This window comes from Mesocricetus auratus, unplaced genomic scaffold (assembly GCF_017639785.1).
Source record: "Mesocricetus auratus isolate SY011 unplaced genomic scaffold, BCM_Maur_2.0 Super-Scaffold_4256, whole genome shotgun sequence".
Lineage (NCBI taxonomy): Eukaryota > Metazoa > Chordata > Mammalia > Rodentia > Cricetidae > Mesocricetus > Mesocricetus auratus.
Window position 1 is genome coordinate 34,818,489 of NW_024429182.1, and position 14,299 is coordinate 34,832,787.

Below are 14,299 nucleotides of genomic sequence, written 5' to 3' on the forward strand. Positions count from 1 at the left end.
AGGACTAAGTGGTTTTGCTGCTACAATCTGGGCGCATTTGAGTGTGTTGGTAAAAATCCCGCAGCTTGCGGCTGGCCAGATTTATTTTGAACTGGCTCTGAACTGGCCTCCTCCTTAGCAATCAAGAATAAAATCAAAGGTCGCCTCAATGCCGCTCTGCCAACAAGACCCAAGTCTCTTCCAAAAGCACATATTCCGCAAAGACCTGCCAGCCGCTGACACCCAGCTACTATCACTGGGAGTAACTCGGGGTGTGGCCCGTGTACCGAGTCCTGGACGCTCTCACACTGGGTTTTGGGCGAGCAGGTGGACATCAAGGCATTTTCCCTCGGGACCAGCGCTGACAGCTTGGGGGGGGGGGCGGACTGGACCGGACTGAGAGACTGAGGGCCAGGCCCCTCCAGCCTGGAGAACCTCAAGACTAAAGCCTGCTCCCAAGCTACAAAGATTGAAAGGGGAGGGGACCCCAACCATGGGCACAGCCTGGGGCCAGCGACAGGCCTCACGCAGGGACAGGGAAAGCCACTAGGAACCGTTCCCCTTCCCCGGCGGACTCCGATGTCGTCGCCACAGTAGCTACAGCTGCAGAAGGGCACAGGCTGCAGTAGCAGCGGCCTGACAAGTGTGATAAAATGATCTTCCTTAACTAAACTCGTAAAGCACTGGGCAATAAAACTCAATCTTCTGTAAAATCCAATTAAGTCATTATCTGACTGATTGTATCTTTAATTGAAAACAGAAGTGACAGTAAATTTCTGTGATATATCAGGATCAATCGATACCGCTATACGATTCAGCCCCAAGAAGTGATTTATAATGTCAAACCTATATAGGTAACTCCACATTATTCTCTCTAAAACCACTGGTGGATGAAATTAAGAGTAAGTGCATTTAATAAAAAACAAGATGGTCAGGTTATTGATTACAACAGATGGGGGTGAAATCAAATAGATGTTTTCAAAGCACAGAGCGAAAAAAATACAAGTAATTTCTTTTTTTCCTGTTTAATGCGGCTCCCCAAATATACACACAAGAAAATGCAGTCATCAATAACGTTTTTATTTCAGGTACAGCTGCAACCACACACCACAATTAATTTTTTAGACTAGTTTCATTTCAGGATGGCTTCTGTTACATAAGGAAGTACTCCAAAAGCAATTTTTAACAAAATAATGAACTCAAATTTCAGTGGTAACTTTTAAAGATGTACTTATTTTCAACTCAGATTACAACCTAAGGTTACAAAATCATCTAGATTGCATCCACTTTTCCCCTGTAGTAAAGAAAATATACACATTAAACTCATTCTAGGAACACCACCCAGGAAATACCTCACCAGGTTACTTCATGTTGTATTGCTTTTAAGTTACCCTTTATCGGGGAAAGTAGTAACAGTTCTCTCTCACTGTATTTCAGTTACATTTGGAGTTTGGATTTGGAGTGTGTGATACAGCTATTTCCAACAGCAACACAGAAACAGTGTCATTCCCATTTACTTTCTGCATATTTCTAAATCTTGCCTGCTCTTCTCTCTGGTCAAGTACTTGGCTTTGTTAAAATCCTGAAAACTTTCGAAGGCACCTAAGATTTCATTTTAACTCCAAAAGTAGCATGTAATTGTGACTAACTTGGGCCAATGGTCAATTAGTTGGGGGGGGGCAGGAGTGGGGAAGGGGAGAGATTCAACTATGGATTAAACTTGGTGAGCCAGACACTTAATTCTTGCAGTTGGTAGTCAGGAATCCTACACTGTAACAAGTGTTTTAACCTAACCCTAAGGAATATCAACCAAAACTTCAAAACGGAAAAATACAAATAACAAACCCTGTGGATAACAAGCCTTCTACTATCCTGTGGACACCGAGTCGACCCGACCGGCGGCTCACTCGTCGTCATCCTCTTCCAGGACCTGGTTGACAGTGTAGCTGCTGGGCTCAGAAGGTGCAGACTCGCATTCCAGAACTCCCTTGGTGCTCTCGTTGCTCATGGGAGAGCTGCTGGAGAGGGAAACCAAGCCCGAATCTTGACTGCTGGGCGGTGAGAACACTGGGAAGGGAGTGGAGAGAGTACATTAAAAATGACTAGCCTTTCTTCAGTGTTCAATTAGGCTCCAACAAAGAGGCACTCTGTGTTTATGGCCCCTCCGAGCCCCTCCTTCACTTCCTTAGAATAAAAGCTGTCATATTTACAGCACATCTGCTTAACTGAGGGGAAAGTGAGGTAGCAGAATCCCAGACTTACGGTTCATTGAGAAGCAACCACCAACCCACCACTCCACTCACTCTGGAAGACTTTCCACCCCTCCCCTTTATGTGAAGGATGCTGAGGAAACTCCTCTCCTAGAAAGATCCCCACCTGAGGCGTGATCCCTAAGCAGGACTCCGCCCCCTACACTTTCACCCAAGGAAAGGCAAGATCCAGCAGGTGAACTCGGCAGCCTGTCAACTCTCCTGCTATGTCTCTTGGCTACCACTGGGCAACAAAGTGGGGGAGGGGTGGTCAGCTTGCATAACTATGAAGAAGTAAAAGGTCGTAAGCAGAAGGGATTTTTAATAAAAAAAGATAAATTATATCACACTGAAATATGAGACTTAAGGAACTAGTCTACAAACATGAAAATTCCACTGGGAAACTGACCTTAAATATGAAGGATATAAAAATAATAATGGGCCCAACAATTTTTTTGAAACCTTAGAAGCCACAGTAGATACAAAATTTAAGCAAAAGGGTCTCTGACCTTCTTAACCTTAGCAGAGTTTAGATCCACCCCTAGAACTCCCTTCATGCCTAGTGTGAATGTAATTAAGGGGAAGCTGCCTCGGTAATTTCTCTCCTCATTAACTTCCTGATTGGTTTCGGCCTCAGGATTCTGCCGGGCAGTAGTTTGTCACCAATTCCAAATGGCCAATCGTTAATACTAATGTTTGTGTAACTAACTGCCAGCATCTGCCACGGCTTCTTGTACGACAATAATGGTGAAAGGGTACATTAGTGCTCCTGTGTTAATTCAGCTTGTGTTCATCAATAGGGAAATCTATGATGTAATTAGCAAAATGCACTGGGAGCTGAGTGCTGAAGTCATCTGTAGAGAACTAAATCACAGTGGAAGCTGAACTGGGTCCTGATGTGTTTGCCATCAATACTTATTATGTTTGGAATTTAATAAGGTATTTTACCATGCCGAAAAGAGATCCTTTTACAAGAGAACACTATTTATATTTGTTATGGGTTTGGAAATGAATGCCATTCGGTGCCACACAGAAATAACAGAACCCAGATCAAGAAGTGGGCCTGTAACCACTCTGCCCAACCACATTACACCCCAAAGCTCAAAAGTGACATTGACATAGACACTTCAGCATCCAACAAGGAAAGAGATCATCTGAAAACTCATTGTACAGAGTTAAGGAGCAATTTTCTAACAATTCATTTTTGTATTGAAGGTATTTGTTCAATTTTCTTTAAGAGAACACATGAGTTTGTATACTAAAAAACATATTAAATAGTATTTTATAGGTATCAAAGAATAGGTGTGTACATATATAAATATAGCAAAAACAGCACGCGCGCGTGCGCACACACACACACACACACACACACACACACACACACACACACACACACACTGGGGGCCCAAAAAGCTCTTACATTATTGCAGTACATAATGGCTTCTTACTAAAACCCATGAACTCATGAACTTCAAATTTTTTGCAAAAGAATTTGCATATGCATATGCCCCTCATCAAATACATCTACAAAGAGATGCCAAAAACACTGGACTTTTGGGCTGGAAAGTTGGCTCAGAGGTTAAGAGCACTGGCTAGTAGTCTTCCAGAGGTCCTGAGTTCAATTCCCAGCAACCACATGGTGGCTAATAAACACTAGACTTTTGCTCAGAGACCATCTTTGTAGGCAGATCTGAAGAGCAGATTGGAGTCTATTTGTTCATCTGCATGTTCTCACACCAACACCAAGCCAGGGAATCTTCTGTCTCCAAGCCAAGGGGGGGGGGATGAATGTTTATTGACTAAACTCCAGAGGTCACTTACTGTAGAGAGGTATTTCACCTTCAAGCCATTCACTAAGAGAATTCCTCTCCCTGTTTTATACACAGAGGACCCAGAGTCTCTGGCCTGCTCTTGCCCTTATACCAGCTTATTTTGAATTATCACACCGAGAAACTGGCTACTCAACCTCCCCACACCCAGTTCCTGTTTGAGATTAAGGGACCAAACTGTCCTTCTCAGACTGATGCAGAGGGCTTATGGGAATAAGCAAGGGCCTCCAGTGAACTGTCATTGGCACTTGGGGAGAAGCTGAAGGAGGTGCCCTGGTCCCTTCTCATTCTGCCAATTTAGCCCTAAGAAAGGCAAGAGTGAGAATTCTGCAAGAGAAGAATTTGGGAGAGACCCCCTTCTGTCTCAGTTGCCCTTTATATCTGTGAATTGGGACCACAAATATACCACCATTGAGGTTCTAGGTGCCTGGAACTGAGTTCCAGAGAGGAGGCAAAGAATGAACTCTATCTATCTGGAAAAGCACTGCTATTCTTTTAAGTTTCTCCAGTCCAAACTTAAAGCCCTGTTAGTTTCACATTCGCTCAAGGGCTAGTACTATCTTTAAGTAAGAGACTGTTGTTTCCCCCAGAGAACCTAGGTAACAAAGATGATCCTAAGAGGGACATACATGAATCTGCCTGAGAAGGGAAAAAGACAAGATCTGAGTAAATTGGGAGCTTGGGGGGGGTGGGGGGAGGCGGAGAGAGGAGGAGAGAAGGGGAATGGGGGAAAGTGTATAGTTAAAATAAATAAATAAATAGAAAGAAGACACTGACTCTAGAGAAAATGTTTCTAGAGGAAAGGAGGTAATAGTAGTAAGAATATATGTCTCAGAGTGTTAGTTCATATACTATTATTGTGGCTTCACTAGGAAATATATGGTAGAGTCAGGGTTGTTAGTAAAAGGGCTGGGAAAATAGTAATGTCCCTACATTATTCCGACAGTCACATAGTCTAGATTCTCTGGGGAAAAAAAAAGAGTTGAAGTTAATGTCACAATCTGTTTAACTCATTTTGGATAGCATCTCCCAAGTGCCCACTTGGTGTTGTTCGTGACAAATGCACACAATCTATTTTATTAGCATCCTTAAATATTGTCCATTTAAACAGACTTTATTTAACTTTTCTGGAGGCAAACATAGCAACTGTAGTCATAAATGATTTAGTACCAATTAGACAATTAAAAAACTCGACAGGATCCCTTTTGCCTTTTGAGTTGACCCTCATGGGCCCTGCAGGGGAATTTGTTTCAACCCAAAAAGCTTGTCTGTGTCATTTGGTAAGCCTGCTGCTAACTCCTGGTGTCCTCCCCACTGAAGGGACACAGGCAGCACTGCTATGAGGAGAAATTTGTTCAATCATTCTGGACAGCAGTGTAGTGACATGTGATAAGGAACCGTAAAACTGTTCATCCCCTCTGACCTGGTAATTCTACTCTGGGGAATAACCTAAAGAAAGAGTAATTGGTCCAGAGATGCTCAACCCACATAATCTTCACTGATGATGCCATGGCTTCACTCTTGTGCGCAGGGGAGAGGGCAGATGCCTAGGAAGGGGCAGGAAGCATGAGTAGCAAACATCAATTAAGGGTTCTCCTTCCCAGTGAGCATTGGGCCTTCGCAGAAACAGAAGAAATGCATTAAAATGTAGACTGCAGAGAGAAAAGGAAAACCTGCCCTCTCCGACTGTCCTTCTGTCACAGTCAGGGGTCCTAAGCCAAGGAGGCTGGCCCTTGTGTGAACCAGCAGGACTGGGACCACTTCCTCTCAAGCCACCAATTAGGCTTACAGCATCTAAGGGCTAAAAACAAACACACCTTACACATCAGGGTCCTCACCAGCATGGAGGAAACAGTTGAGATGGTTTCAGATGCTATCTAAACAAAGTGTTCTTTTCTGAGACACAGTACACACTACAAAAAAGCTAAGTAAGAAAAAAAACCTGGGAATAGTAAACACACTCAAAGCCACTCTGTCTTTTGACATTGCAAAGACCCCTGACTTTTAACTTGAATGATCTGTAGGAATGAAGTTGATGGCCTGGAACGAATAATTCTCTGTTGGTGATTTGAGAAAACACACGATATTCATGCCTGAAGAAAAAAAATGTTTTTTCTCTGTAGGTTAAACACTAGCAAAGCCTTACTAAGAAACCCTTCGAAAATAAAATGCAAATGGCCTTCCCTGGGGCTATGGGCTCTTTACCTGCATGCCCCTGCCAAGGGGTACTAAAAGTGCTTGCCTCTTGATAGTCTGTAGGCTTAAAGGAATCTGATGAAAAGCTGTGAAAATGTCTTCAACAACAAATCCTTCTGCTTCGAGATAACCATAGTGTTTGGAAATAAAATCGTGTCCAATCAATACCACTTAGCAGATATTTAATGTTTCACAATAGAACCCTCTTCCAGAGTGGGACTGTGGCCCTTCTCACTAACATTGAAAATAATTAGGATTATCTCAGCTGCCGGAGCTTGGCAGGATCAGTTTGTACTTTCAAACAGCATTAATTCTTGGCACTCAGAACAAGGGATGAAAGGTAAAGACCTGAATGGAGGGCTTTCTTCCACCTGATCTATCAGGATTAGCTCATTCTTTTCCAGTTCATGCCTGCTCTCCAGTTAAGAGGAAGGCTGAGCTGTAACTGATGTAATTAGAAACCACAAGCTGAGAAAAAAATAGCCCATTATTAATCTCCCCATTTACTAGAAATTTACTTTAAAAAAGTAATAATCTTTGAAACAATTAAGCATGTTTTCCCCCTAAGTGGAATTAAAGGCTAACGACAAGAGCTGGAAGGGATGTGTTGGGTAACTCGTTCCTTAAAACCGTGTCTTACTTGTCAGGTCCAAAATCTGGAGCCAGCTTCGGAAGGAGCCAGCTCTGTGTTTAGTGTGTTGACATGCAGCTACCCCGCCATGGCAAAAGGATGGGTCCAGAACCGGCTGCACTTCTCCTTCTCAAGGGATTATTCCAGCCCTTTCAAGCACCGGGAAATATGGTTCAAAAATGAGGGGAGCTGATACCTGGAAATACAAGTCTATGGAACAGTGGCCATATTTCTTTCCTTCTACCCGTGTTCACACACAATTCACAAAGTGACAGAATGTTTTTAATTCTCAAAAACCCACAAGCCTATCAAATGCCTTCTGCTACACGCCAGGAGAGCACTGTCCTGGGAGTCTGCCCATCTGTGCTCACAGCCGGCCTTGCTGTGCTGGGACTGGCCTGTTTGCTGCTGGAGGTCAGGGCTAACACACCTCCCGTGTTGTCCCGTTTGGTGTCAACTGTCAACTTGATAGAATCTAGGATCACCTGGAAGGCAGACCTCTGGGCACACCTGTGAGGGATTGTCTGTGGGAGATTATTTTAATTACAATAATTGAGATGGGAAGCCCCACCCACTGAGGGTGGCTGCATTTCCTAGTGGGGATCATGGACTGTGTAAGTGAAGGAAGGGAGCCGTGTTCATTCACTGCTTTCTGCTTCTGGGTTCAGATGCGGATGTGTCATAACCCAGCTGTCTTAAGCTCCTCCTGCAGTGACGTTCCCCAACATGATGGACCGTAATCTGAACCATGAGCCGGAATAAACCCCTTCTCTCCAAAATTGTTTCCGTCAAGGTATTTTATCACAGCAATCAGAAAAGAAATTCAGACACCTGATCACTTAAGAGTTAGCTGAGAGATGGTTCATCTGGTCAAGGAGCTTCCTGACCATGTGTGGCAAGCCAGAACTCATATAAAGGTGGAAGGAGAGAACCAACCCTGCAGAGCTGTGTCCTTTGAAACTCCCCGCCCCACGCACACACATTCCGTACACACAATAATACCTGGTTTTTAAAGTATTGTTTAAAAGGGGGAAATGGAGACAGGTGTCTGGGTGTTGCTCTTCACAGCGTGGTATCACTTGCTTGTGGGTCACCACGGTCGGCTTCAGTCTCAAAGCCTGTGAGTAAGGAATCCTTCAACCCGGCATCTCTGTCCTCATGAAGGCTCACCATCTCTCACCGTCTGCCCCCACAACACCTTGGCACTGGGAACTGGACCAGGAGCTCTGGCACCACAGTGGCCCCTTCTGACTCAGTTTCCTTAACCAGAAAAGGAATACGAGATAGGCAAGCCTCAATAACCAAAGGTTTGCATGTGCAGATCCAACCAACCTGATCGACAATGCTGAAGTCAAAAACATTTGTCTGTACTGGGAGGGAAAAAACAAAAAACAACAGCAAACTGCACTGTTTTGTTTTTTTGTTTTTTGTTTGTTTTATAACATCTATTTAAACAGTATTTACAGATTTGAGACAGTTTCACTGTGTGGCCCTGGCTGTCCTAGAACTCAGGAGATCGTCTTGCCTCTGCCTCCTGAGTATTGGGGTTAAAGGTGGGCACCACCACTGCCAGGCTCATATTAAATAATGTAGGTAATCAATATTAATTAAGAGTATATGGAGCATTCATTTCTATTATAGATAAGCAGGACACCATTTGTTTTGTTTTGTCTGAGACCGGGTTTCACTGTGTAGCTCCAGCTGTCCTGGAACTCACCGTGTAGACAAGGCTGGCCTCTGGGCAGATCTGCCTGCTGGGATTAAAGGTGTGTACCCCCTCTGTCTGCTTGACTTTATTAATTTTTAAGACTGTCTGAGACAGCTTCACATAGCTCGTGCTGACCTTGCTCTGATGACCCTGAGCTCACCTGGGACGCCAGGAGTGCACCACCTGCTTGGCCTAGGACACCATTTTATGGAAGGGATCTGAACATCTGACTTTATCACCCACAACCAGACCCTGATAACAGAGATTCCTGTAGCTATGCATCTGACACTGATGCTCAGAGAGACAAGCAGACAGATCTCCCATAGACTTTATGGTCAAAGGTTTGCCGTCACTCCTCTCTGGCGGCCCAAGACTGCAGTCTTCTCCACAGCACTTGGAGTGCATGTCTAAGGCAGAACCAAGAAATGAATAGATTCTTACTAAGCAGTGGTTTGGAAAGAAAAATAAGTCTCAGCCACACCACAGCTCAAATACCCCCCAAACTTCTCAGGCAAGTCTGCTTCATGCCTAATGTTCAGAGAAAGGGGGCACTGATTTCCTTCAGCTAAGTCTGCTTCATGCGTAATGTTCAGAGAAAGGTGGCATTGATTTCCTTCAGCTTTCTTTAACATAACAGAAAGGCCTGAGAGTTACCGTGAATTCCACACTGAAATCAGAGTCTACTATTTGTGCCTTTTGCAGCATTGCGTGTTGGACTTCAATTCCATATAACAGTTTCTGAAGCTGGGCCAACCTACAGGAAGACTTAACTGACTGCTTCAAGTCAGGGCAGAGAGCCACAGCAGCACCTCATAGCAGAGCTAGAAAGGCAGCTTGCGAGGGAAGAGACAAACCCTAGGTTACTAAACTAAGACTATCTGAGAGACCAGAGCAGTCTAACAATGGACACAGACATAAGGAGGACAGTAAGTAAGTGGGCATTAACTCAACCACAAAACTGGGCAAAGTCACACACTGGCAAAAAGAGCCCCAAGTCTAACACCAGTTTTAAGAATTTTAAGTACAAGGATTTTTTATTTATTTTTGTATGTGCAGTAGCATTAAAGTCTCTATGCAAAAACTTTAGAGTAAGACTCTTAATGTGTGGGTGGCAGGGGTGAGCGGCACGCCTTAGGAACTCTGCAATACAAACGAGCTCAAGTCCACTTAAAGATGCCATGGCAGGGATGATCACAAATGTGCAATTGTGTTTGAAGACAGACCTATGACTATCACAGCAACCATAGTCAACTGAACAAGAGAGAAACTCCATGGGCCATTTGCCTAACATGGTGGTGCATGCCTTTAGCACTCAGGGGTCAGAGGCAGGTGGATCTCCATGAGTCAAGGCCAGCCTGGTTTTCATGGTGAATCCTAAGCCAGCCCATGGCTAGTGAGAGCCTTTCTGGGACACAATGTCCTCAAAGCTCGTCCATATTAGAGCATGTGCCCCAACTTCCTTTCTATTAAAGGGTGAAGAATATCCCACTGCTTATGTGCAGAGTTTTGCTCACACAATCATCCACTGGTGGCCATCTGTGTTGTGTCTACAGTTGGGCTGTTGTGAATAATGCTACAAACAGGGGTTTACAGACGGCTCAAGGCTCTGATTCCCACTCTTTTGGGCAGAAGTGGAAATCACTGATCACACAATAATTTATTTAATTTTAAAAGCATTGCCACACAGTTTTACCCATGGTCTGTGTCTCTGGACTCACATATTCCTTGTACGGAACGCGGGTTTCACCGTACCGCTTTAGGCCACATGCCTAGGACACTTCTCAGGTTCACACCCCACTGCCCTGTCTTGCTCCTCCTCCCTCTTCCCACCGATTCCTCCATTTCCATATAGTGTCACCTCGGCCTCTGTGTCACACTGACACTTGTGTGTAGTTAAGGATTGGGTTTCGATCTTCGGGTACCCTCTTCCCCCTTCTTCCCATCTCCCTAACCCAGACTGGACCCTCTCTCCTGCCTCTTTTCATTATCCCCCAATTCAGCTGAAGAGTCACCTTCATCTCACAGTCCCTCCCTGAAGCATGTGAACTGCCAAGTGTCAAGAAAAGCTTCCCAGAACCCACTCACGATCTGCTGCTCATCCAACTCCATCTCCTTCTCCCATGCAGGATAAGGACACCATGTCTGTCCCCTGATCTTAGGTCACAAGGTTATCATGTCTCCAGAAGTTCATCCTTCTTCTCTCACCCAGCCCTGAGCACAGACCTCCTCCACACTGCTGGACTTGCCTCTTCTTGTCACAGATGGCTTTTGTACTAAGCATTCCCACAAAGGTGGCTTCATGTTTTGACTTCCCACAGAAAACTACATTTGCTTCTGAATGATACTGCTACTATCTCAACCCAAATGGGCTTCCAGCTAGCATAGTCAGCCTAAGAGGACCGCCCTTTTCTCCATCAACCACCCAGATCCTTGATGGTCTATATTACCTGTTCTCACCTGGGGCTCTGTGCTCACCCTACCCCCTCCACACCTAAGTAGCTACTGGGTCCTGCTCTCCTGATAACCACATGCCCCCTCCACTTGTCACCTTAACTCACTGGAATTCTGTCCCATGGTACCAGACACTTACCCTAATGGCATCCTCTCCAAGATAAAGGAAGTCTACTGGGGAAATAGATACTATAGCGATCATATTAGGTTTTACGTAGATTACTCTTCTTATAGATTGACTGACTGTCTAAAGCTGTGAGCAGTTTGAAAAATGAGCTTGATCAAGACACATCCAGCACTGTGTCCAATGACGGAGCAAACACACATCCGTCATATACACATACAAAATGATTGTGTAAAATGGCAGTGTATCAATTCACAAGATAATTCCACACAAGTGACAAAGATGTTTACCTTTCCAAACCTTTCAATCTTGGAGAGTTAAGTCTCTACTCTTACTATCAAAACATCCTCAAAAATGGGAAGGAAGTTCAATTAAAAAAATCAACACCACAAATGTAAATTCCACTGCCTCTCTGTAATTAACAGGCTGGCATCTGGTCACAATATAACGGATTTCACTCTTAATGCTACTGTTGGAAAGTATTTAAATGCCCGGGCATTGGCTGCAACCCCCACAGTGCGCCTTCCTGATCCCACATTCTGAGGAGAGCAGGTATTTTCACACTTGGTTCATCTTCAGTGAAGACTGTAATTAAATTTCTAATTTGAAAACAAGAATGAAAAGTCCAGCCCTCAGACCAAAGCAAATGGCGGGGAACAAGCATGTAACAGTCACCTCAGCTCCTTCAAGAAAGAGTTCTCTTCATTCTGAAAAGTACTGGGTTCATCTCCAAAGAGACTGATTTACATAAGGAGATGCTGCAAGCTTCCTAGCAACCAGAAATGTCAAATGGCACAAACTGTCAGGTCTACATACTAGCATTTGATGACACCATAGTTGCTAACGGATACATTTAAGGCAGTTTTCTACCCACATCTGAGATGCTGAACACAGAGTGTTCCATTAGGGGGTAGAATGCTTGGCCATGCAGAGTGGACCAAGTTCCTGTTTCTAATCTGCCTCCCAAACAAGCCAAACTCTCCCTAAGAATATGCAAATTGGTCACTTAATTCGGAGAGTTATTTCCTGTTCTGTGACTAGCACTGCACTGACTGATTACAAAAAAAAAAAACCTGTGAATAAAATGTCTCAACTCATAAGGAAATGCTTATGATCAGATATACTTGGGGGTCAAAAGCCAGCCTGATGACTTAGTAGAGACATGTCCCCAGACAATCACAGGACAGCTCTGAGCAACTCCTCATTCCTAAGGAAAAAAAGAGTTAATATTTGCTAAAAACATGAATTCCATATGAATTCCATTAGCAGAAGTCCTGACCTCTTCTTTGTTCCCTTAAGAAGGTAGAGCATCAGAAAGTATTCCAGACACATGACCCCAGAAACAGAATCAAGAACAAGATGAAGCTTGCTATGATGGCCTGTTTCAGAACACCTCATGCCTAGTGTTCTGATCTCAGATGTCCCCAGTCTCCTGGTCCTCTCCCAGTGTCTCCCCTCTGCCAAATTACAGCCCTGCCCCCCTTCAGGCAGCTCTAGAAACTGTTCTGAAGACTTGACATGGAGCTTTTTGATGAAAAGCATCCAGCTAAACTAACTCACCCAAGACACATGCTGCTCATTTTATTGTTGACAAGTTACACTGGGAGTTCTAGACACGAAGAAATGTCAAAACTCTGCAGCAGGGCAAACTTTTTAAAAAAAACATGTATTCATTTATTTATTATGTATACATTGTTCCTGCCTGCACACCAGAAGAGGGCACCAGATCTCATTATAATGGTTGTGAGCTACCATGTGAGTGCTAGGACTCAGGACCTCTGGAAGAGCAGCCAGTGCTCTTAACCTCTGAGTTATCTCTTCAGTCTCAGGGTAAACTTCAAGTGTCCTCTGCATCACTTACCACACAGAACACACTTATCAGTTGGCAAATCATGACCTTTCACTTTTCCTACGTAAGGGCTGGGCTCCATTTGAGACATGGCCTCACTATGCAGCCTTAGCTGGTCTGGAGCTCACCATATAAACCACGATGGCCTAGAAATCACAGCAATCCTCCTGCCTCTGCCTCCTAAGAGCTGGGACTGCAAGGGTGCACCATCACACCCAGCCATTAGATCACCATGTTCTACTGACATGCTCTAGCAGAGCGAGTTTGTAGCCAGTGCTCAGTCTGTCTGCATACTGGGACAATATCAGCTTTGGGACAGTATCAGCTTGCTCATGTGACTTGCCCCCCCCTCGGCACCAAGATCATTCCAGCTGACACACAATCAGTTTCCCTTCCCTCTGCCTTCCTGGAGATGAGTTAGGTGCAGCCCTCGTGACCACAAGTGGGCTACTATCTGAAAAGCAGGCATAGAGCTAGTTTTATTTTTCTGCTTACAGGGAACTCTCATGTTGCCCGATCCTATACTGAGGTCTTGGGGTTCTAACTTGGTACTTGTTAGAGAAATGACTACAATGACTATTCCATTATTTCCATTATGAAACAGTAATACTTATAACACTGAACTGGATAAAATTAAGAAGGGGAAAGACACAGATATTGGTAGCACCTAACTAATGCACTTAGAATTTATGGGGAGAATTTTTAATGTTAAACTTACTTATTTAAAATAATCATTTCTGAATGTAAAGAGGAAAGCAAAAGATTTCAGACAAAGTAGACAGATATCGATAAAACTGACATATATACTTAAATAAAATCACTTATAAGATAGAAAGTATTTAAGTAACAATTTTACATAAATACAATCTATTTAAAAAGCACCTAGAACCTTTTATGCCAAAACAAATAACCAAAAATAAAGAGTATAATTATTATTATTATTAGTTTAGTATTAAAAAGCAATATCCCAAAAGACGGCTGGCAAAGGAACCTGCAGGCGCCATGCTCCTGGATCCAAGTGCCTCACTGAAACTGTGGGAGTGAATCACTTCTTTAATGAGCACAGCTGGTAAGCTAGCACCAGGGACTTGAATCCCAGCCTTGGGAAGGCTGGACTCCAGCAAGGCAGCAGCAGCAAGTGCTGACTTAGGTAAGCCGGCTTGCAGATGAGGTGCAGCCCACATTATTTATTAGCATAATTATCAAACATAATGGCTCCTATTGTGTTCTGGGCATTGTGCTTTAAATGTCTCTCATCTTTACCAAAACCTTCCCTGGAGGTG

At 44.0% G+C, this 14,299-nt stretch overlaps 1 protein-coding gene across 2 annotated transcripts in view; it reads right to left on the reverse strand.

The window, feature by feature from the left end:
- Positions 1-1,038: 1,038 nt before the first annotated feature.
- Positions 1,039-14,299, reverse strand: part of Dmrt1 (doublesex and mab-3 related transcription factor 1) — a 103,567-nt gene continuing 90,306 nt past the window's right edge. For both annotated transcript variants that reach the window (XM_040732395.1, XM_005063728.4), the window contains exon 5: positions 1,039-2,046. In XM_040732395.1, coding sequence (XP_040588329.1) covers positions 1,883-2,046 — 164 coding nt within the window. In that variant the 3' untranslated portion in view covers positions 1,039-1,882. The remainder of the gene's footprint in view (positions 2,047-14,299) is intronic.